General features: G+C 38.9%; 1 protein-coding gene and 1 long non-coding RNA gene across 2 annotated transcripts; both read left to right on the forward strand.

Annotated features, from left to right (window-relative positions):
- The first annotated feature begins 17,983 nt into the window (after positions 1–17,983).
- On the forward strand, positions 17,984–18,550 carry LOC129765022 (uncharacterized). The gene is made up of 3 exons (XR_008741324.1): positions 17,984–18,159; positions 18,219–18,339; positions 18,397–18,550. It is a non-coding gene; the product is annotated as an uncharacterized LOC129765022 (long non-coding RNA).
- A 3,318-nt stretch (positions 18,551–21,868) lies between these two features.
- LOC129767189 (cytochrome P450 6a9-like) lies at positions 21,869–23,551 on the forward strand. Its single transcript, XM_055767826.1, has 2 exons — positions 21,869–23,004; positions 23,056–23,551. Exons 1-2 carry the CDS (start codon positions 21,945–21,947, stop codon positions 23,469–23,471), a joined length of 1,476 nt encoding a protein of 491 aa, XP_055623801.1. The 5' UTR covers positions 21,869–21,944; the 3' UTR covers positions 23,472–23,551.
- The last annotated feature ends 381 nt before the right edge of the window (positions 23,552–23,932 follow it).

A 23,932-nucleotide genomic window follows, 5' to 3' on the forward strand; every position in this document is an offset into this window, starting at 1 on the left:
TTTGGAAAATGCGCTACATTGATAAAGAGAGTGTTGACCCGAACAAGCTGTACATTCACGTGCTGCATTCTGGAATGTTCCGATGTTTCCCGACCGTTGAATGCAGTTCTTTTTCACGTTAAATTGTTGTACTTCAGCAGGTTTAATAACGACTGACTGCAGTACATTGACTCGACGTTGTAAGAATTGAACGATTTCATCGAAAGTGACATTTTCAAGCGTTTCCGCATATTCTTCCCAGTCTCTTCTGCTGACAGGATCTAGCCGCGTACTTAGCAGATGAATCAGAAGTACATCCCAATATTCGGTGTGTTCACCTAGCTGCTTCAACACTCTTACGTTGGTTTCAAATTTTTCTACAAGTGAATGTAACTCCGATGCATTTTCTCTTCGTATAGTGGAAAATTCAAACAATGATTGAACGTATATACGCTTCAGACGCCGAGGGTTTGAAAAGTGGTCAACGAGCATCTTACATGCAACAGCATACTGATCACTTGTTATAGGTATTGTTTGAATCACCTTTAACGCTTCACCAGTCAGAGAAGACCGTAGATAGTAAAATTTCTGGATGGTTCATAGATTCGTTGAAGAGTGGACGAGCGAATCAAATAAATCATGGAAATTTAGCCTACTTTCGAACTGTCCATTGAATACGGGTAATTTAACATCCGGCAGTTTTATGCAGCTCATTTGGCTCGGGGATTCACGTTGTGGGTTTTGCATGTGTTGTTGACGAGATGATACGTTGTTAAATTGCATTAGTATACCTTTTGTGCGGTATTAACGTTTTTCGAACTCGGTGCGATCGCTCAGATACGCATCCATGGCTTCATCCGTAACTTCCAAAGTCTCCAACTCGGCCTGCACTGAATTGAACTCGGTCCATAGTGCAGCGAGGTTATCCAAACGAACAGGCAGTTCCATTGCATCACTCTCCTCTTGATAATTGTCGGCAAATTCTGTGATGCAGGCAAACGAGGACAGAATACTGCGTCTGCGGTTCTTCAAACCGCGGAGTTTCCGTTCGGCTCCCGTCGACATCGTGGAATACGGAGAAAAGTTCTGCAAGCGAAAGACCACGCAGAACGGAGAGACAAGATAATCGGGATGGAACGCTAATTACCTTGTCAAGGGTAATGCCTTGTATATATATATATATATATATATATATATATATATATATATATATATATATATGGTGTAACTGGTGCTGATGAAAATGCTTCTCAAGGGTCATTAAAGAACCGGAAGGCTGGATAGACGGAACCTTCTCGACGTCTATCCGGCTCGAAGGACCATATGTTCGATAACGGGTGGATGCTGGAGTGGAATGGCGGAGAATCGACGCCACTGTATGCAGGGGTTCTTCAATGTTTTGATTGGCTTGTAGGTTTTCGGTTTTTGAACTCGCTTCTATTCTAACTGAACACGATTTTATTTTTACGTCTAGTCTATTCAAACTCTGATACTATAGCTACGGCTAACAATAATTTTCACATATCGCCTCCTGTGATGCTTTTCCTGGATTCGCTGTTTATAGGGTAACGAACGAGTTTCTCGTAATTGATGTCGCCCTCATGTATCATAGAGTATGTGATACGAACAGGAATAAAACATGAAATTTAAAATTTAATAGATATTTTCGTACCGTACAGTTCTCGAAATATTCTGAAAAAAGATCTCCAATACCAACATTTATAATAAATACACAAACAAAAAAATATACATATTTAATGCTAAACTAAACCTTAATGGGTCTCAAAATTCTAAAAAAAAAACAAAACTTTGAAATATATATTTTTTGCACTAGAATTCTTAAAACAAATCACACATATCAATAAAAGGAGCAGAATCAAATTTATGTACGAATTATAGTAGTAGTGAATCTTTAAATCCCTCAAAAAAAATTTCAAATATTTCAAGATTGCTTTAGTACTTAAAGGGCCTGGCCGGGTAAGGGAGTAAAAAGTGCCCCCAAACCAAATCACCTGTATGCTGTATGGCAAATATTGTATAGGATATTAAACAAGAAATTTTGACGTTTTTTTTGAACCCCTATGTAGTTTAACATGGAATCTATAGTGAAAAACTTACTTCTTCGATTATTTCACGCCATCCTCAAAAGCTTCGAGATAAAATATGAAAAAATACTAAATGTGCATCTTTCTACGGTGTATCAAGAAAAATTATCAAAAAAAAATTCAATCAAAAATTTTAGTACTAAAAAAATATCGAAATTTTGAAAAAAAAAACCGGGATTCAGAGATTCAGTACTACTTTAATTCATATTTAAATGTGTTCCTACGGTTTTTCTAGTGATGTATGATTTTTTTCAGATTTTTTCAGCTTTGCGCTGGGTAAGGGAGTAAAAATCCCCCCAAACTAAATCACCAGCTGTATGGAAAATAATATATATGGTACCAAATAAAACATTTTGGCAGTAGTACCATATATTTGAGTCCTTATATGGTACACCATAGGATCTATGGTGAAAAATGCACCTTTTCCGTTTTTTTCATACCGTTCTCAATAGCTTTGAGACAAAAATATGAAAAAAAAGAAAAAAAAAGAAAAAGTACATCTTACTTAGGTATATCGATCAATATTTCCAAACAAATTTTTGATCAGAAAATCAAACACTAAAAAAAAAAAATAATTTTTTATTTTTATTTTAAACTAAATTTTATTTTTTTTTTATTTTGAGATTCAGCACTACTCTAGTTTTCCATACAGCTAGTGATTTGGTTTAGGGGACTTTCCACTCCCTTACCCAGCCAGACTCTTTGGAAATATAAAAAACTTTTTTTTTATGCCGCGCAACACTGAAAAAAATCTGAAAAAATCACACATAACTAGAAAAGCCGTAGAAACACTTAAATATGAATTAGAGTAGTACTGAATCTGTAAATCTCAAAAAAAAAAAAATTCAAAATTTCAATATTTTTTTAGTAGTAAAATTTTTGATGATTTTTTTTTGTTAATTTTTTTTTTGATACACGAGTAATAAACAAAAAAGTACGTTTTTCACTACAGATCCTATGTTAAACCACATAGGGATTCAAATAAACCGTCAAAATTTCTTATTTAATATCCTATACAATATTTGCCATACAGCTGGTGATTTGGTTTGGGGGCACTTTTTACTCCCTTACCCGGCCAGGCCCTTTTCGATGAAATTTCTTTTTTGATTATATTTCTCTATACACCATTGTAAAATGCACTTTCAGCGTTTTTTAACAATAGTTCCTATGTTGAACCAAAAGAATTGTCAAAATTTCTTATTCAGTATCCTATACAACATTTTCCATAGAGCGGGTGATTTGGTTTGGGGGCACTTTTTACTTTCACACCCGGCCAGGCCCTTTGCTTTCTCGAGAATTTTACACACGTATCACTCCTCCACTTTTTCTTCTTTCATGTATGGCACAATTTAATATAAGGCTGTAGTGATCGCAGTGAAAAAACGTTTACAGTTTTTTGTTTGGTTCATTCTATTGTAATTCATTCTTTGTAGTGTGAACATGGTATTGAGTGGTCACTAACTGTTCCTGTCTATGGCGACTGATTTAGTTGGTGAAAAGCCGGCCATTTCAGTATTTTGTCGATAGGGACGAAGGTTCTCATGAAAGAGGTGTAATGAAGTTGGCAACATGACGACAAGTTGTCGAACAAAACTGTGAATATCTGACTTGAATCGGTTCATTCATAATAAAGGATTTCTAATCGTTAAATTTTGAATATTTACCCAAAATCCAATTTTAATATTCACGAATCGGTTGGAATTTTTATTAAGGGGGTGTAGAGACACGCATTTCGGTCGTTTTTTTGAGTTCCTTTGAAATAAAACAAAGAATATTGTTAGTATTCATTATATCATTATTTGTTCATATATCTTTTAACAATAGAACAAAAACTGAACGGAGAAAAAAGTATGCTTAAATGGTACAAATAAGAGCTGATGGAGTGAGAGGGCTCAAAAAAAAAATTGTGCCATGGCGTACACGATTCCAGTCTTTCTGGTTATCTGAAACCAAAAATTGTAAGGGGTTGTATCTAGGACACGACCGCATATTTTTGACGTAGAACTACACAATTATATTATGCAATCCACTTGTTTACAACTTCGAATATTATTTTATAATGCATAGAAATTTTTGTAATAGATTTAGTTCTTCGTTACAAATAAATCTAATGAACGTCCTTTTACGTTTGATATGATGCCTAAGACAATCAAAATATGTGAACGGAAAAATTGTCAAACGATCATTGTATTTTACCTTTCCCTCTGAAATTATTGCACATCTCATGTTTACGAAGTTCTCGAACCGCGAAAGTTTATTCACCTCTAGTATCTGAAATGACGATTTTCCCAGACTTCTCAGATTAAAAGTACGTTTTAGGGAAGCATATTCCGGTTTGCACAACGACAAGCGAGTACAAAAGTACTCAACACCAAAAAATACCTCCGACTTGCATGTATTTGCAAAGTGGATTCCCTCAGGCACATTGGTTTTGAAGGCCGTGTTAGGGAAACACAGCTTTTTGTTCCCAATACCCCCAACTTGCATGTATATTTGCAGAGCGGCTTTCCACAGGTACATCGATTTTGAAGCCTGTGTTGGGGAAACCGTCAATCGGGTCAATTAAAAGAAAACTTCCGGTTCGATTGGTATGCAAATCATGAGAATTCGTTCACAGTGAAAATAGTTATTAACGTTAACTTTATTTCCTAAAAACGTGACCATTTTTCTGATTTGGCACCCTTGCTGAAGGATGTAGTTCTACGTCAAAAATCGAACAGATTCGGAATCAGTAAAGATGCCGCTATTGCATGAACCTTGGACAAGTCAAAAACATTTTTTTTTTGACAAAATGGCGGCCGTTTGGAAAACCAAATGCGGTTAAAACGTTTTTTCTTACGTTTCCCGATTTTTCAAAAATAGTAAAATAGTAAAAACATCATATTTTAGAGGTTCATGCGATAGCGAGATACTTGCAGATTGTATCCATATAATTTCGACACGAATCGGTTCAGTATAACTTGTGATATCGTGTACGCCAGTTTGGAAAAACTAGTTTCGAGAAAAAGACGTTTGAAGCTGGGTAGATACCGCATCACTAAAACGGTTCTAACTCGGTGAATAATAGGATTTTCGATAAATCCTGTGTAGGGTATATTCTTGAATGTCTAAACTACAGAAATAAAGGGTGTGTCACATCAAATTGCATCACGGAAAAAACGCTGTAGAAATTTAATTTTCAGGAATTATATCTTCAGCTTTCGCTTATAATCAGGTAAGAGTGTATAGATCACGTTGGCCATGCTTCACTGTCAATTTTTCGTAAATTTGGAAAAATGTCGTCGAACGAAAAAGAGCGTCGTGAATTAATCCTGTGCACTCATTTCGAGAATCCGGAGTTGTCACATCGGGACATCGGTAAGATGCTGGGAATCGTCCAATCCACGGTCAGCAGAGTACTAAAACGATACTTCGAGAACTTAACCATCGACCGGAAGGTGAAGAACGGCAAAAATGGATGCTCCGTCAGTGAAAAAGATCACAAGCGCGTAGTTAAGCAGTTTAGACGTGATCCGAGAAGTTCGGTCCGGGATGTCACCAATAAGCTGAATTTGTCAAGTTCATTCGTCCAGCGGACCAAGCAGCAGGAGGGCCTGCGTACATACAAGGTTCAGAAGGCTCCTAACCGCGACGAAAGGCAAAATATGGTGGGGAAGATGCGAGCCCGGAAGCTGTACACCGAAATGCTGACGAAGCCGCATTGCCTGGTAATGGTCGAAGAAACCTACGTCAAAGCGGACTTTCGTCAGCTGCCGGGCCTGTTGTTCTTCTCCGCAGAGGACAAATTCAGCGTTCCGGAGGAGATTCGCAAGCAGAAACTATCCAAGTTTGCCAAAAAGTACATGGTGTGGCAAGCGATCTGCTCTTGCGGAAAGCGGAACGCCCCCTTCGTGATGACCGGCACGGTAAACGGGCAGGTTTACCTTAAGGAGTGCCTATAGAAGCGCTTACTACTACTATTGAAGCAGCACGAGGGCCCGACCATCTTCTGGCCGGATCTCGCTTCGTTCCACTATTCAAAGGACGTGTTGGAGTGGTACGAAGCCAACGGGGTCACTTCGTGCCAAAGAAAATGAACCCGCCCAACGCGCCGGAGTTCGCCCAATAGGGAAATATTGGGCGATTATGAAGCATGCCCTCCGGAAGAACCCAAAAGTTGTCAAATCGGAGGCGGACTTCAAGAGAAAATGGATTTATGTTCAAAAAAAAAACTACAATCTGACGTTGTACAGAACCTTATGGACGGGGTAAAGAGGAAGGTGCGAGCATACGGGCTTGGGCTCGAAGTATGAATAAAAAGAAAATGCCAAAAGTTGTTTAATAGTTTTTATTTTACTGTCTAAAATTTTCAAAAGGATCGGTCTACTGGGCGAATTTCTACAGCGTTTTTTCCGTGATGCAATTTGATGTGACACACCCTTTATGAAGGAAAAACATTTAGACTTTTTTTTTAATTTCTAGACCATAATACTGCCTTAAGGATTCTTTCATTTTTTTTGCAGAAAACTTCTCAAGCTATTTATGAAAGGATGGAACGACCATAATTTAACCCTCTACAGCCCAAGCCCGCCTTTAGACGGGCTTCGCGGGTTCTCTTTTCAAATTATTCAGACATTATTTTCATTGTTCACCCCCACTTGAACGTCTTTAGAATATTTTCATCTATCACACATACGCATTGTTTTTATGCTGGCAGCTTTCTGCTAGAAGTATTTTATGTTATTTTCAATTTTATTACTATTATTATTATTCAATTTTAACTTAATTATTAAAAACAATATTATTCATTTAATAATTTATTCAACTTTAGCATTAAAAAGAGGAATTCCTCCCTTCCATTTTTGGGTTAATAACCTAAATTCAACGCATTCTTTTGAGCTTGCATACATGCTATGTAAAGGAATATCTGAAGAAGCGTCTGCTACCTTCCCTCAACAACACACGACTTAAATTTGTTTTGGCCGTTTTTGATATTTTGCCATTATGGAAGGAAGGCGATGAATGATATGTGATAATAGAACCTAAAGATCACAACCCTCCCAACACCCAAGTGTTCCCACCGTGTTCGTCAAGTTATTAGATAGTCAAGGAGCTTTCAAGGGGAAAACAACACAAACCCCAGAAATCTCCCTTACCGAAACCATGTGCACAGTTCCGTCGAGAAGTATGATTTTGAATATTTTGTAGTACGAGAATTTCAATACTCACTCACTTAAAAGCTCACCGTTGCAATGCTTTCTACATTAATGTGTTATTTTTTTATGTTTCACACGATTCGGGAGCACCATTCGGCCCTTGCGGTTCGTTTATTAATGCATACTGCGTCCGCGTGATATTCTCTCGATGTGAGGTGAAAAAAGAGTTCCCGTCGATCGAAGCGAAGCATATCACCACTGGCCACCGGAAAGAGGATATATCGAACTCGGGAATGGTAAATATGCGGCCATGCGCCAATTCGTTTTTATGAGACAAAAGATGCGGTTTGCTGGCATCTGGTAGCTGGGTAGCGAAATGGAAGCCGTGTTCGACGCGATGTGTGGGAATGCATTAATTTAAACTCGAAACTAGGCCACTGGGATGCTCGCAGTGCCGCGAATATGCACACCGCGGATTAATATGCATCAAAGCTGAAAACCACATCGACTCTCGTCGAATTTTCCTTGCTAGGGATGATCATGTAGTATTGACGTCGCTTGTATAAGATGAAATTCATTAAAACAACCTTTAAAACGGTTCTTTATAATCTTTTCATGGGGGAGGGAGCATCTAAATAGAAATGTTTCTAATTGATTCAACTGATCATTCCCGGCAAATTCCGATGGCTACACGAGCATGGCATCGAAGCGCCTACTGCATGGGAAAACGCCCAAACTGGCATCGGCTTGCAGGTCCCAATTTAGCTTCCGACAGGCATCGTATAGCGGTAGTTTCCTCTCCTCATCTTTCCAAGCGGGAGGAATTCGGTGTTGGCATTGGCCGGCTGTGAGCTGTCAGAAGCGCGTTAAAACCGAAAATACGTACGCCTCACCTGAACTCTTTCATCTATCGCTCTGAAAGGGAAATTTAATTTAAGCCCTGGACCGGGGAGATGAATACTGCAGTTTCCGAGGCATCATACAATTTCGCACACGGCATCACAGAGTCGGATCATCAAAATTGTGTTATACACGCTTAGAAGAATCTTTGAGTTTATTTCCATCATCCGCAGCGGTTTATTAAATCACTCGAAGGGAAGACTTCGTGTACAAACTACCGAGATGCGCGACAAACAATTCCAAGATTTCCCAAAAGTATTTCCATTGCACTCTCTTACCGAATGCCGAAGGAGACGCGACGCTCAATGATCGAACAGTTGTTGCAGCAATCATCACCCCATCCCGTAATGAAACCCGAAGAAGGGGTTACACCGCAGATGAGTTATTGCTTCGGGACTCCGGGGGGAGAACAAGCCATCGACCTTTCTCCGACATCTGTGTAAGAAGAGTGCGGTGAAAGTTTACTTGCACTAATCGAAAACAAACTACTCCCGCGGGGAAAATAGGAGCGGGAAGGATTGTTATGCACTTCAAACAAAACCAACAATCTTGTAATCGGGCAAACGCAATAGGCCCCGCCGTCGTCGAAGCACTCAAGGAGGTGGGTAAATGGGAAGTCAAAGGTGTCTCTGGATGCCTTGCTGGTAAAGTTTACACAAACAAACTCATCTTCAGGATTTGATTTATCGTGTTTAATCAACCATCTCGATAAGTAGGAAAACATCATTCCGATTCTCTCTCTCTCTCTCTGTTTCACTCCGGAAGGCAATTATTAAGGATAACAAGTAATCAATATTTACTCCAACGGATGGTAGGGATTAATTGCGATGCTGTCTCATTAGCAAACAAAAAACGGGACGTTATCGTGTATCGGAGAAATCTCGGGTGAAATACCCTGAGACGTAATTTCTCCCCCATCTTCTGCCGATAGAATGAGGGGAAATGAAAACTTTCACGAATTGTGCTCTGAGGGACATAGAGGACAACCAAAACCTTAGTTATTAGTCACAGACAAGCTCATGAGGAGATCGCAAAATGGTTTGTATTTATTGTAGAAAAATATTAAAAATAAACGAAGATGTGGGATGCGAAGCTTTCGGTTTTTATTTCAATACAACGATTTAGTGATATCATACTTTTTTTGTGTTTCTATTCATTTGTATCCTTCTTAAAACCAATCAGGTTCTGATCGAGCGGTAACGGTAAAATAAATCCACAAAGATTCACATTAATTTTTCAATCGGGAAAATTTTACAAAAAAAAAATATTTTCAATGAACGCAGCCACTCCAATAGCTTCAGTATAAAATAATTATTCTATTGCATTGTTGATATTGGTTTTGAGATTGATAAACGACAACAATACACTTTATTATTTCCACGTTAAATTCAAAACATTATTTAGGATGTTCGAATTGTTCGATGGGTCAAATATGCACCGTTTTATTGTATAATTCGTTGCCATTTTGAAGTTAGCCTCATAATGCCTCCCTTTAGAAGTCTTGGTTCTTATTGGCGAAAAATTCTAGTAAACGGTTTATAATTTTGTAGTCCTACGTTAATAATGTGTTCGAATTCTGGGCATTACCCTTCTAAATTCTTCAAATCTTGTTGAAACTGTCAAAATCACCATTTTCATTTTTTAATGTTCATTTTTAATTACGATTGATTTCTATAAGAGCGTATCTAATATAACGGGTGTTAAATAAAAAATGAGATCACATATAAAAAAAAAAATTTTTTCATCGATTTCAGTATTTTTTATTAATAACATAATGTATTTTCTTCAAAAAAATGTCAGTGAATGTTTGAGTAAGGGCCGTGGTCTGCTGTTCGACGCAACTTTGTCGCGATGCTCTCACAAGAACGTTGTACGGTTCTACGAAATGCATTTCCAGCAAGGAAAAAAGTTCACGGTGGCACATTTTAAGGAAGAAAATGTACCTGTCAGTACGGTATATCGTATCCTGGGTTCCCTGAACGTAGAGCGGAAGGTCGGAAGTGGTCGTCCAGTGACGATAATGACGATGCAGAGGAAGACATCGTTAAAGAAGCTGTTTGACAACAAGGACGCAACCAGCCTGCGTGACGCCGGTCGGAAATATGGCTGCTCCCACGTATTGATCCATCGGACCCTCAAGATGGAAGGAATCGTCTGCAGGAAAAAGACAAGGTCGCCGGAGTACACGGAGGAGCAGATTGAGACGGTTAAATCACAGTGTCGGTGGATGACCAAAAATACCGCGGGACGTCTTTCGTTCTGGACGACGAAAGCTATTTTCCGCTGTCCAAAACGCATATTTCAGGAAATGATAAGTACTACTCCAGTGACAAGTCATCCACACCGCCTGAAGTGAAATACAAGTTCAAGCTCAAGTTTGAAAAAAGGTTATGTTGTATATCGCCATTTCCGACCGGGGCATTTCAAAGCCTTGGTTTAAGCCGAGCGGTCTGGTAATCAACCAACAAATCTATCGAGAAGAGTGCCTCGATAAAATCCTGCTGCCGTTCCTGAACGAGCATCACGCGGATGGGAAGTACGTCTTCTGGCCGGACAAGGCGTCTTCCCATTACGCCAAGAAGACGCTGGCGTATCTTGAGGAGAAAAAGATACCGTTTGTGCCGAAAGATCGTAACCCAACAAACTTGCCCCAGTGCCGCCCAATAGAGAATTTCTTTGGCTCACTCAGTGCACTAGTGTATAAAAACAATTGGAGGGCCAAGGACACGAAGCAACTGACTACAAGAATCCAGAATTGTATCCGGAAATTGGACGTCAGTGCCGTACAACGTTCTTGTGAGAGTATCGCGACAAAGTTGCGTCGAACAGCAGAGCACGGCCCTTACTCAAACATTCACTGACCTTTTTTCGAAAAAAATCATTACTCGAAATCGTTGGGAAATCGATTAACTATTTAGAAAAAAATAACACTTTGAATACAATGTTAAAAAATCTTACTCAAAAATTGAGTTCAATATTCAAAATTTTGATGACTCAAAACATGTTCCCATGTTATTTTTCCAAAGTAATCCATTGATTTTCGAACAACTTTACCTTGCATCGTATTTTAAGCAGACGTCGGGACTCCGAGTTATTATTTTTGCAAAGAAAGGTCAATGATTCTATATATGCGCTTATAAAAAATCGGATGTAAATAAAACTTGTCATCTGATGCTGAAAATAAATAATTTTGGTACCTGCCACCATACGTGTTGAAGAGTATGGTTGTTATTGGCGAAAAACTCTAGTAATCGGTTTTCACGATCTTCTCTTGATCCCAATTTATCATCACTCAGGAAGCCTATATTGGCAAATTATGGCCGTTTCTGTTCAATCGCTAGCTTCAAATGGTGAAAAATGGTGAAAATGGTAAAATGAAATAATTGAATAGGTAATAAGTCTTTACAGTATCGTCACCATAAACACCATTCAGTGACTTGGCTTGCATGTTTGCGTTCATTAAAGAAAACTGTAAAATGAAACAGACAAAAAAAAAACACCAAATATTTTTTTTAGTGTGGAATGTCAGCTTGACAACGAGCTTAAGCTTGAAATTATTTGATCGATACTATACGAGATATTGATATTGTTTAATATTTTGACCACCATGTGTTTAATGTGTTTCTATCAATGTATGACGTGACGATGTGTGGTTTTTACGCCTCTTTGGCATCTCCTCACCGATTTTTCAATATGACAACCAATAGTCAGATGAAATAAAGATTGAATAAAGATAAAGATATCGATCACTACAGCCATCTTATGAGAAAACAATGGATTTATTTTTGCCCCAACAGCATAATCATTAAATTATAAGTTTTATTTGAATGATGGATCTAAAATTCCAATAATGTGTATCATCTATTAATTTAAATTACGTAGCCTATATACTCAGAAAGTTGTCAATTTGAAGCAATCTCCAAAAAATGTGATATATATATATATATATATATATATATATATATATATATATATATATATATATATATAAGTTAACTACGAGACCAACCTTAACCCCCGAAGTGTCAACCCTGGGATGAACACGACTCCAAATTTACCTGAAGATAAGCAGTGCCCGCTCGAACAACTCAGAGCCCTACAACAGATACAACAACAACAAGCAGTTGCTCTCGAACTTTTAGAAAATAAGGAAACGATCCTAAATAAACAATGACAATGTTTGCCACACCGTAGTTAGACAGTAAAGATAAGCAACGAACAATAAGGACCGAAATAGCAATAAACGATTTAGATCATTAGCAGTATTTCACATTCAGGGAAAACACAACACAATGCCGATAATAGCAGCAATAAAAAGGATCGAAGGATCGATAGGGAAATATAGAACAAACAGGTAGAAATAGGAAGTTAGGAGTAAAATGTAATGATGAATAAAAATCAGTTGGTATTTTAGCTTCAAGAGAACAACATTTCTTTTATTTCAAATATATCACCTCCCGAACGTAAGTTATGTAACTGGCGCAGTCGGTAGGATCTCGTTGGTTGTTTCCTAGTGCTGGTGAGTGGAGCCTGTTCGCGACCGGAAAAAAGTGAGCATAACTTCAGGGAAGGAAGCGTCGCTAAGGGAATATTAGCGATTTGAAGCAGTTCCCCACGGGCACCGAGGGCAGCAACCGACGGGACCAACATTCTGTTTACGAGAATATCGATCTTATCATACCCGGAGAAACTTACGATTGGCACCAGGCGAAAATCGTCACCGTCGTTACATCAGAAATCGGAACGAGACGTTCCTCGCTTGAAGAGGGAGTAGTTATAAGCGAAACCAGGCTTAACCTTCAAAACCATCAACACAGAGCACGTGTTGTCGAGCGGGTAGTCATTGAACGAGGGTAATGATTTTAAGCAGGGTAGTTGAAAGTGTAGTCAACGGGTAGATTAGTCAAGTTCTCGCTGGATATAAAATATGGAGCAATGTCAAAATAAAGTAGTTCTAGCCTAGAGCTCAACCATCCAACATGTTCTTGTTCAACCATCTTTCAGAACCTTAGGTGATTATAACTTATATATATATATATATATATATATATATATATATATATATATATATTCCCCTTCGTATTCAATTGACAAATTTACGTTAGAGGCGAAACCCGATGGCGCAGCGAGTAAAATTATGTTTTGTTTTTTTTTTTTGTATGAAATTGGTTCAAATTTGTTAGAAAAATCCGAATTTTCTTTCAAATTTCCCGGATTCAAATATTCTTTCCACGCTGAAAAGGTTAGAAAATCATCATCTTACAATGTGGTATTTATATAATGAATATAAGTGTTGTAACTTATATCTTTCTTCAATTAGGTAAAATATGAATAGCATGTGTTGCGCTAAAAATACCGGAAATCCTTCTCTTATCGGCCCCAACATAATCAATGATATCAGCCAACTTAATATTAGGCTGTCAAAAAAGTCCTGCGGTATTTTTTTTAATTTTCATTTGTTCATAAAATTAGTTACAATCATCTGTTTTAAGTCAAATATGCGCCGTTCTGTTCGATGACTTGTTCCCAACGAGATGCCAACTTCATAATACCCCTGTTATTGAAGCTCGCTTCCTTATTGGCAAAAAAAAACTCGGATAGCCAATTTTCACAGGCCTCTTTTGTGGCTAACTTCTGACTACCTAGCTCGTTCGCCATGGACAAAAACAGGTGGTATTCACTTGGTGCAAGGTCCGGAATATACGGCGGATGCAAAAGAACCTCCCATCCGAGCTCCCGGAGCTTCTGGCGCGTCACCAAAGAAGTGTGTGGCCTGGCGTTGTCCTGATGGAAGACAATGCGGCCTCTGTTTATCAAAGATGGCCTCTTCTTCATGAGTGCTACCTTCAAGCGGTCCAGTTGTTGGCAGTATAGGTCCGAATTGAGCGTTTGGCATAGGGAAGCAGCTCATAATAGATTATTCCTTGACAATCCCACCAAACACACAGCAGAACCTTCGTGGCCGTTAATGAGGGCTTGGCCACCGTCTGAACCGCTTCACGTTGTCGTAAGTGACCCACTTTTCATCGCCAGTCACCATCCGCTTCAGAAACGGGTCGATTTTGTTACGATTCAGCAGCGATTCACATGCGTCGATACGGTCAAAGATGTTTTTTTGCGTCAACGTGTGTGGCACCCATACATCGAGCTTCTTTGTGAATCCAAGCTTCTTCAAATGGTTAATAACGGTTTGATGACTTATCCCCAGCTCTTGGCCGATGCTACGGCTGCTACTATGCCGGTCTTTCTCGGATAATTCAGCGATTTTGTCGCAATTTTCGACGACAGGCCTTCCGGAGCGTGGCGCATCTTCGACGACCTCTACACCAGATCGAAAACGTTGAAACCATCGTTGTGCGGTGGAAATGGAAACTGTATCGGGTCCATAAACTGCACAAATTTTATTGGCAGCTACATACATACTACATAGATACAAAATGATTAATCACGACCGAATCTTGCTTTTAAGTGCGTAGAATAAACAAACATCATCACTTTTGTAGTTCTGGGTTCTAATGTAGGGGTAGTGGGGGCAAAGTGGTCACCTGCTTGTTTGGTAGTATAACTATCGACTATGGATGCCGTATTGATAGTCACCTTATGTTTGAAGAATTTTATGACTTTTGAGTCACCCTGAATTTCAGTAGAGCTCAAACTATAAAAACAGAAATTGCTCTCACGATAGCCATTCAGCCGTAGTTCTGTGCGCATGGTATCTAAGGAATTTCTCGTGAAATTCAGTTTATTCAACCTGATATGTTGAACATGTTACCAATGAAATTCATAAAAGCTATTTGTCCTCTTTTGGTCGAACCTATAACTTACTTATTCTATTATTCTTATTCTATATTCAATTGTTATAACAAGCGTTTTCCCGGATGCGTGGAAGAAATGTAAAATTATACCCAATAAGAAAAATCTAATTTGAGCAGCATAGAAAATTTACATTTGATTTTTGACGTAGGACTACGTCTTTCATTTCTATACCGGGGTGTAAAATCAAAGTTTCGAAACCGAAAGCGTTACGCCGGAGACCGAGATTTTGAGCGTTGATAGCTCCTAAACAATTGAACGAAATGGTATGATAAACACTTCATTCGAAAGATAAAATGTCTACGCGTTATATACTTGTTACTTTTTGATCCAAAAACTTGTTTCAATAGCCTTAAAATTGTTCTCGAAACAGGCTATTGAAATCACCAATCGGTATATAAGCGAGCGCCGCTCGGAAATCCACTCAGTTCTAATTGAACAGCGATTGGAGCATGTTGTCGCTGTTGTGGTGAAGCTCTTCGTTTATCATGAAAGCGCGGATGAACGGTGTCACCAAGAGCCTGTTTGTGCACCTTAGGCCAGAAGGGAATCCATCAGGAGGAGAGTGATGCCACAAACGGTTCCCCGGGAAGACATCGCTACACACACACAAACACGCGCGGAATTCTTTCCGTTTGGATGCCATTCAGCATCGAGAAAGTTCCGGAAAGATCTAATCATTGCTGGAAAATAATCTGCCAGTTCCACTGGGAATTTAAAAATACATTCAGGTGAAAGAGTTTATTTTAATGTTTCCTATCCATGTAACACTGTGACCAAATATTTTTGAATCAAGTGCTATTAACAGGTGGTTATCGAGTTAGTGTTAACCACTGGTGGGCTTCCAGTATCGAGGAAAATGTGGAAATATCTAATCGTTGCTGGAAAATAATCTGCCAGTTCCCCTTGGAATTGAAAATTACATTCAAGCGAAAGAGCTTATTTTAATGTTTTCTATCCATAAAATATCCATATAATACATTTGGTTATGTGATTTGTCAATCAAGTGCAGTTAGCAGGAAAGCTTCTGAAGATTATTCTTCAGAACATGGTTTTTCGTATCCTATATTGGATGCATAAAACCTTGTGCCTCCAACGTAACGCTCTTGTTTTCGAAGTCCCCCAAATATTCATTTATTCATTCATTCAGAGTGGATTTTGATTCAACTTCAAACAAATGATCTCTAAATCAACGATAGTCCTACGTCACCCTTGCGGTTATACCACCTATATAACCCACTTCCTGTTTTTTCTACCCACAAATCTATCTAATGCAGATTCGTCCACAGCATTTAAGAGAGGTTGTATAGAGTATTTTAATTAGGAGCCATTAGTAGTTGTTCAAATAATTTGATTTTTGTTTTGTTTTGTGCAGCGCTTATTCTACTTCAATTTAACAATGTAACATTAAAAGACAGAAGTCTTAAGCTACGAAATATGAATTTTAAATAAATAAAAAAAATGAATTTATGTGTTGCAAGATATCCAAAAAAGCACAAATTTCGATCAGTACCGAAATTCGGCTATTGAACATCACAAAACTGGCAAAAACTACCGTGATATTGCTGATATTGTCCAGCTTTAAAAAGATACGGTCGCTAGGATTGTACAGGTGTACAAAAAGCGCAGGTCTATCCCCTCCGCCAAGCGATTGGGGCGTTCTTCAATGACAACTGACCGAATTGACAGAGCTATCGTGAAGTAGGCGAAGCTGGACTTTCAGCTCCAAAAATTGCGAAACAGGTTGGAAGCAAGTTTTAGATTGAACTGGCATCACAATCCGCCCATTGATGACTGGCATAAGCTGATTTGGTCAGGCGAGACGAAAGAAATGCTATTTGGGTCTGATGGTATAGCAAGAAAATGGCGAACTGCTGAAAGTTTGGAAAAGAAGTGTTTGCGACCTACAGTCAAGAATGGGACAAAATCACCTCGGAAACAACACACAAACTACTAAAACTATTTAACCTCATTTCTCAAATGCAAGAGAATTTGTTTTTTATTTTGAAGTTGCATGAATTGGGCTTGTTTTTAAAATAATAACTTTCAACACATTTCGGCTGGTTTGTCACTTTTACTTCCATTTTTGGAAGAACGTCGGGAGTGAGAATTGAACTTGTGATCTCTGCGTGAGAGGTATGGATGTTACCACTACGCCAGATTTTCTCCACAACGTCAAGAATCTTTGCCTTTACTTTTATTTTCTCATCCTAAGCAATGTCGTTATCATTGATTGATGTATCGAAACTTCATTCATCATAATCTTCAGATATTAAAAAAAAAAATTATCATATTTCCGCACTTCAAAAATATTACCAAATATTACTTCGCTGACATTCGGCTTAAATCATCATAACATTGATTTAAACTCATATTTTTAATCATGAAACTGATCATGGAACTATTTTTAATACTAATGACTTAGCACGTTTGAATTAACAGTTGCTGTTAGTGAACATTTTATAAACACTAATATTAAACGCAGAACGTTTTTACATAGCAGCCACCTGATTTAACACGTTCGTCGCCCAATGCGCTGTTTTTGAGTTTCTCGCGAATTGCGGATGATTTATTAAATGAAGACCAAACATAGTTTGTAGACAACTTTTACATGATCTAGTGAAATTTCTTTCTATTTGAAGACGAATTGACAACAATAGCACATGCCAAAGTCATATTAAATATACGGGTTTCGTAAAAAAACTCCAGTACAAACCTTATTTTTCTACATATCCTATAGTTACATTTAGGTGCCTATGCTGTCAAATTCTTTTGAAAATCCTGTTAAATTTGAACGAGGAAAGTGTCACCCATATCTGGGTGACGGGGCGACGAAAGGGTTAAGGTGGAACCAGAATGCCGCGTTATGCGTCGCGTTGCAACAGTTGTGCTTTGACAGTTTATTTTGAATATGTGTGTTTCCATATAGTCGCCCACAATGATGCGTCGTGGCATTTGCATCGTTGTACTAAACTCTGACATTTGTTCTAAACTGCTTGCGTCGAATGTGTCAATGTGTTGTTTTTAAATACATTCTACTGGTGCCATGGACACAACACGAAAAAGATTTTCCCACGATCTGAAATTCGTTGAAAACGGAGTGTGAAACAAATCTCGTTGAATTTGTGAAAACAAACGAGTGCTTCAGTTCGAAGGAACATCGTGTGAAACCAGCCACACAACAAAGAAAATTTGGACTGATATACCAAATGCACTGAAACAAGGAGGTATGTTACAGTTGAACATTTTTCAAATATTAGGACATCTTATTTGATTTACGTGACAGATATTCGCATAATAAATGCGCTTTCACAAGCTCCAAGTATAGGATTGGCACCGACGGCGGCTTCATCATGACAGTATTTTGAAGCATTAAAGATTTTGTAAACACTTATCAGCAAATGAAGGTAAATAAAAAATTCAGTTATATGGATACTCAATGTCTTAACTGTTTTTTTATATAGTGGAACTGCCAGCAACTACGACCCTGAATGATCAGTTCTCGTGTAGAAAAAATCGACGAAACAACTTGTGTTCCGGCTGCTGGGAGTGATAACAAAACTCCACGGAAATGGAACAAACAGCAGCACAAAAATATTGATCTCCGTGACATTAAGCTCATGGTGAAAACAATGTATGCAGCATAACCTCCGAGCCATGATTCATTCGCAAAAAAACCTTGATTGTGTCCTAAATGATCACAATTGTTGAGGAATGAAATAAAAACGCCATGTTGTCTATTTTTTAATTTTTTATTCATATTTAATTAATTTAATTATCTTTTACATAACCGGTGAGTGTGTCACGTAGCTGATACGAAGCCTTACTAGAATTGTTCTTATTCATATTTCTGCTGCTGATAAATCCATAAGAAGTGTAACTTCAGCACACCATTCTCTCTAATTCATAGAACTTTCAAAACTCTCTACACCTATAAAGTTGTGAAGCGCCGTTGCGATTTTCTCCACCAGATGCATCGAAGTCAGAAAACAATCACGGTCTCTTTGTCGCATCAGCTATACCAAAAATCGCGGTTCTAGTTCGAAAATCAAATTCACAATCTACGGGAGCCAGTGTCTCGCATATTATTTCGGTTAGTTCGACGACGGCTGCTCTCCGATGTCGGTTCATGTCTTTTTCAGTTCCAATTTTTAAACTAGCTGTAATCTGCATACATAGAATTATTAAAATGAAATACAAGATTCACTAGTTGATTGAATTTGTTGAGAGTTTTATTTCGTTTTTGTTTACGTGAAAAGCGGCGATGCGAACGCTACATTGTGATTACAAATCAACAGATTGCGTCAGGCAAACGCTTTAGTACAAAACGCAAGCAATGACAGCTGATGAGAAGCGACGCACAACGTGGCATTCTGTTTCCACCTTTAAGGAACGAACAGACTCTTAACCCTTTGTGGTCGTTTGTCTGCATTCAGCCACCATCGCTTGTACTTTATGCCACAATATATCGATTTGAACTTTTTCAAAGCGAATTTTAATGTTCACAAATCAAAGCGGTGTCCTATGAATGATAGATAACGGTACTCAGTACACCCAGAATTAATTTAAGCACATATTTTGGCATCCCGATTTATTACATTAAATGAGTTTAAGGGGGTCTTCGTAGCCACTTGGCTGCGCGTTCGCTTACAAAGCGATCGATCGTGAGTTCAAACTCAATGCCCGCAATTGACCATCTTTGTGTTATTATAGTATAACTACGTCCACGCAACAATCATCAGCGATGGAGATCGATTCACCGATTCAACTGCTCCGCTATGCAAGAAACATCGGGCAGTGCTGCCGTGATCTCGCAAAGTGACGCAAGCGCCAAAATTGACATTTTACTTTTTATGTTATTGATCGATAAAGAATACCAAATCCTTTCAAATGACTGCGAAGTTTTATAGAAATGTGAAAAAATGACCCCGTAGAAGCTTGAAAACGGAATGGCGTAAGCGCCATTTCCAATGTGATGTGGCGCAACCGCTTTTTCCCTTATGATGTGACGTAATTTGAATCTGATGCGATGTGATTTCTGATCCGTTATGACGGCATAGAATGAACGAGAAGGGATAACAAATTTCAAATATCAACATTAATCAAGGGACAAAACATCTTGACGATGTTCACTTGCTTCACTTGCTCAATGTCTCTTTCGGATGAATTGAAGCTGAGTGTTGATCGAAGGGTAAATGTTGGATTTAGTGATCTAAAATCTCCATCTAAACGCATCTTACAACAAAACTCAATACATCTATTTGCTTTACATCGGATAATTTCGGACGGCATTATCTTATTCAACACGGATGTTTTCAATTGCATTTTGGATTGTCCATGGTTGTTTCAATCGGGTTCTCAGCTACGTTAGCCCGCTCGACGCATGCTGCAAAGACGGAAAATGTGTAGAGCTCTTCTCCCTGATGCTACCTCATGCTTTGCCCAACGGTGGCATGTTGTAGAAAATATTTGGAAACTGATTCTCCCGTACTTTGATGGATGAACGCCAATCGGTTGTGGAAACAGCGATTAAAATTTGATATTTCCGCAACAAACTGGCGTTGGTAACATAGCTTAAATAAAACTGCATTTATTTCAAAAATCGAGCCGATGACAATGTTTTTCCATCAATTGTACACAATTTGTACAGATCAGATTTTGTACGCGTATGTTGATTATACATGCAATTTTGCGAAAAGTCTCGTAGCGAAAATTCTTCCCCTGGCGCTTGCGTCATTTGCGAGATTACGGCAGTGTTGTGCTATGAATAACACAAAAATGGGTGTTAACAAATGCTTAAGTTGTTAACACCCAGTAACAAATTTACAATTTATATAACCATAAACATGTACATGTAAACGATTAAAACCTAACTCTGTTACAGCTAAAATGCCAATGAGCCTAAATAATTAAACAAATGAGATAAAAAAATGTGATTGTGAACCAGAACCATGGATATAAAATTAAATTATAATGCATTGATTGAAAATGCTGTTTTTGTTTTCCCAAAAATGACATTAACTTTTCGGACAACCCAATATGAGCTATCCTGATTTATCCTGATTTTTATTTTCATTCTTTCTGGTAGAGGCGAATGAACTGCAAAGTTTAAAGCCTCTTAAAAACAAAGAAGAAGAAGAAGATTCTTCCTGATTTTTTCAAATTATAGTTGGCAACTCTGGTTGCTCCACAAGTTTCGAACGCACCCTACACATCTATTTGTTTTTCTCCGTTCTTGTTGAATACTTATAATGATTTCTCATAATTGAGAAACAGAGAGGAATGTAATTTACAAAAACATGGATATTCGGAATTATTACCAGTTTTCATGCTAGAACAAATTAAAAGTAGCAGGAATATTAGGTTAATTGTAATACATGTTATTGTTGCTGTTTAATTAGATGTTAAATATTCTGACGAAAAATAGTAATAATATACTGAGAATGTGTAAAATTACCCCGAAAGTTATTTTTATTTGGGATGTTTGTCGAAAATAATAATACTCTAAACTAATTGGTAGCTTAAAAGAACAGTATCATTTTAGTATATTAATTTCCATTGTTTCTCCGAAAAAATTACAATTACAATTACATACCTATATATAAATAAATTTTTATGTTCAAATATTTCTTATTCTTCGCGAAAAACCGTATATGCAAAATCTATCTCTTATACGCGATTTAAATTACTGGTAGATGGGCAATCTTTTTTCTTGGAAATTGCAATCAAAAGTTGGAAATACTTTTCCAACAAAGTCATTGATGTAAATATGCTGTTGATAAACCGCACATACAGTGCGATCATATGGACGATTCAACAGTAACAGCAACTCACCCAAACAAGATTACGGAATGATTCAGCAGAAAAACAAGTAAACAGTCCCAAAATCGACCAGTCAGCGTCGTTATCTTGTGCACGTCACCGGTGCATAAAACTAGTCACTAGCAGACAGTCCGTCCGTCAGTCTTCGATCGTTCTTCGCTTGAGTCAGTTCCTTAGCATCGTCATCAGTATGTCGATAGTGCAGCTGGTGATTCTGCTCGTCACACCGATCATCCTGTTGGTAGTCTACGTGAAACAACGGTATTCCTTCTGGTCCCGTCAAAAAGTGCCCTTCATCGAGCCACTATTTCCGTTAGGATCATTCCAAAATGTGCACAACAAATCTTTCGCCGATATTTCCCGGGAACAGTACAACCAGATGAAGGATAGGGGACCATTCCACGGATTGTATTTCCTCCTGCAACCACTCGTTGCTATTACCGATCTCGATCTGATCAAAACGGTCACCATCAAGGATTTCAACTATTTCCCCGATCGTGGAGTGTTTCATAATCCGAAGCGCGATCCTCTCAGTGCTCATCTCTTCTCCATCGAGGGTAACAAATGGCGCACGCTGCGAGCCCGACTGACACCCACGTTCACATCGGGCAAGATGAAGATGATGTTCCCAACATTGGCCGCCGTTGGGGACAACTTCTCGGCGTTCCTGGTAAAGACGGTCGCTGAGGGGCGGGAGCTGGAGATCAAGGATTACGTGGCACGCTTCACGACGGACGTGATCGGTAGCTGTGCCTTCGGGATCGAGTGCAACAGCTTCGAGGATCCAAACAGTCAGTTCCGGAAGTTCGGTGGGCTGATTTTCGACAAACCAAGACACTCCCAACCGGTGCGTCTCTTTCTGAAACTTTTCCCGGAGGTGGGTCGGCGACTGGGCATGAAATCGCTGCGGGACGAACCGAGCCAATTTTTCGGCAGGTTGGTGAAGGATACGGTGGATTATCGCGAGAAGAATAACATCACGCGTAAGGATTTTATGAGCTTACTGATCGAGTTGAAGAATACCGGAGGACAGCTGACGATCGATGAGGTTGCGGCACAGGCGTTTATATTCTTCGGTGCCGGATTCGAGACCTCCTCATCCAATCAGACGTTCTGTCTGTATGAGCTGGCATTGAATCAGGAGTGTCAGGAGAAGGCCAGAAAGTGTGTTCAGGAGGCTCTCAAGAAGCACGGAGGATTGACGTACGAAGCGGTGTCCGATATGGCTTATCTCGACCAGTGCATTAAAGGTATGTTTATTCATGTTTCGAAAACCATAATTTATTGAAACCATTTTACAGAAACACTTCGTTTGTATCCATCCCTCCCGGTGCTGGAACGGAAAACGGTGCAAAATTATCGAATCCCTGACAGTGACGTTGTGATTCCAAAGGGCATGAAGGTTCAAATACCCGTCTTCGCGATCCATCGAGATGAGCAGTATTACCCGAATCCGGAAGTGTTCGATCCCGATCGTTTTTGTCCGGATGAAGTGGTCAAACGCCATATTTGTTCATTTCTGCCATTCGGGGAAGGCCCACGCGCCTGTATTGGACTGCGCTTCGGGATGATGCAGTCTAGGGTGGGACTGGCGACCATTTTGAGTAATTTCAAATTTAACATTTGCCCGAAAACGGCAGTACCTCTGCAGTATTCAGCCAGTGCGAATGTGCTGCAACCAAAGGAAGGTTTGTGGCTAAAAGTTGAGCCACTCTAGTAATGATTTTTAAATATTTTTTTCCGACATTCTCGTATAATCAATAAAGCGATAAAGGCTGTCAAAAACGAATACAATAATATTCCTTTTGAAACTCAAACCAACCGGCCCACCCCCAAACGACCACGAACATAAAATTCGCGGCTTTACAAGCTCAGCATCCAAGCCTGTTCCGGTCCATCGTTATCTTCAAAGAGGTTATCCACCGTGGAGCAATAATGTTCCGCTGATCGAATTTAAAACTCCAAAATTTCCTTCCAATCCCGAGGCTTAACGCACTTACTCATCGATAGCTCGGATTCTTCGAAATTAGAGGGGGAAGTCTGAATTTAGAATTCCGGAATGCACTCAGCGGGAGACTAACGAGGATTCCAACGTATTCATCTCATCTTTTCACAAAGGCACCAAGAGAAGAGGAAGGAGCCTTGGATAAAAAGAACAAAAAAAGAACACCGAACGTA

The sequence above is a fragment of the Toxorhynchites rutilus genome, chromosome 2 (assembly GCF_029784135.1).
Source record: "Toxorhynchites rutilus septentrionalis strain SRP chromosome 2, ASM2978413v1, whole genome shotgun sequence".
Classification (NCBI taxonomy): Eukaryota; Metazoa; Arthropoda; class Insecta; order Diptera; family Culicidae; genus Toxorhynchites; species Toxorhynchites rutilus.

Bases quoted from the DNA above. Each gene is read 5' to 3' on its own strand.
- LOC129767189 (XM_055767826.1), top strand. From the start codon at position 21,945: ATGTCGATAGTGCAGCTGGTGATTCTGCTCGTCACACCGATCATCCTG. The intron at 23,005-23,055 runs GTATGTTTATTC...ACCATTTTACAG, and splicing joins TCTCGACCAGTGCATTAAAG to AAACACTTCGTTTGTATCCA.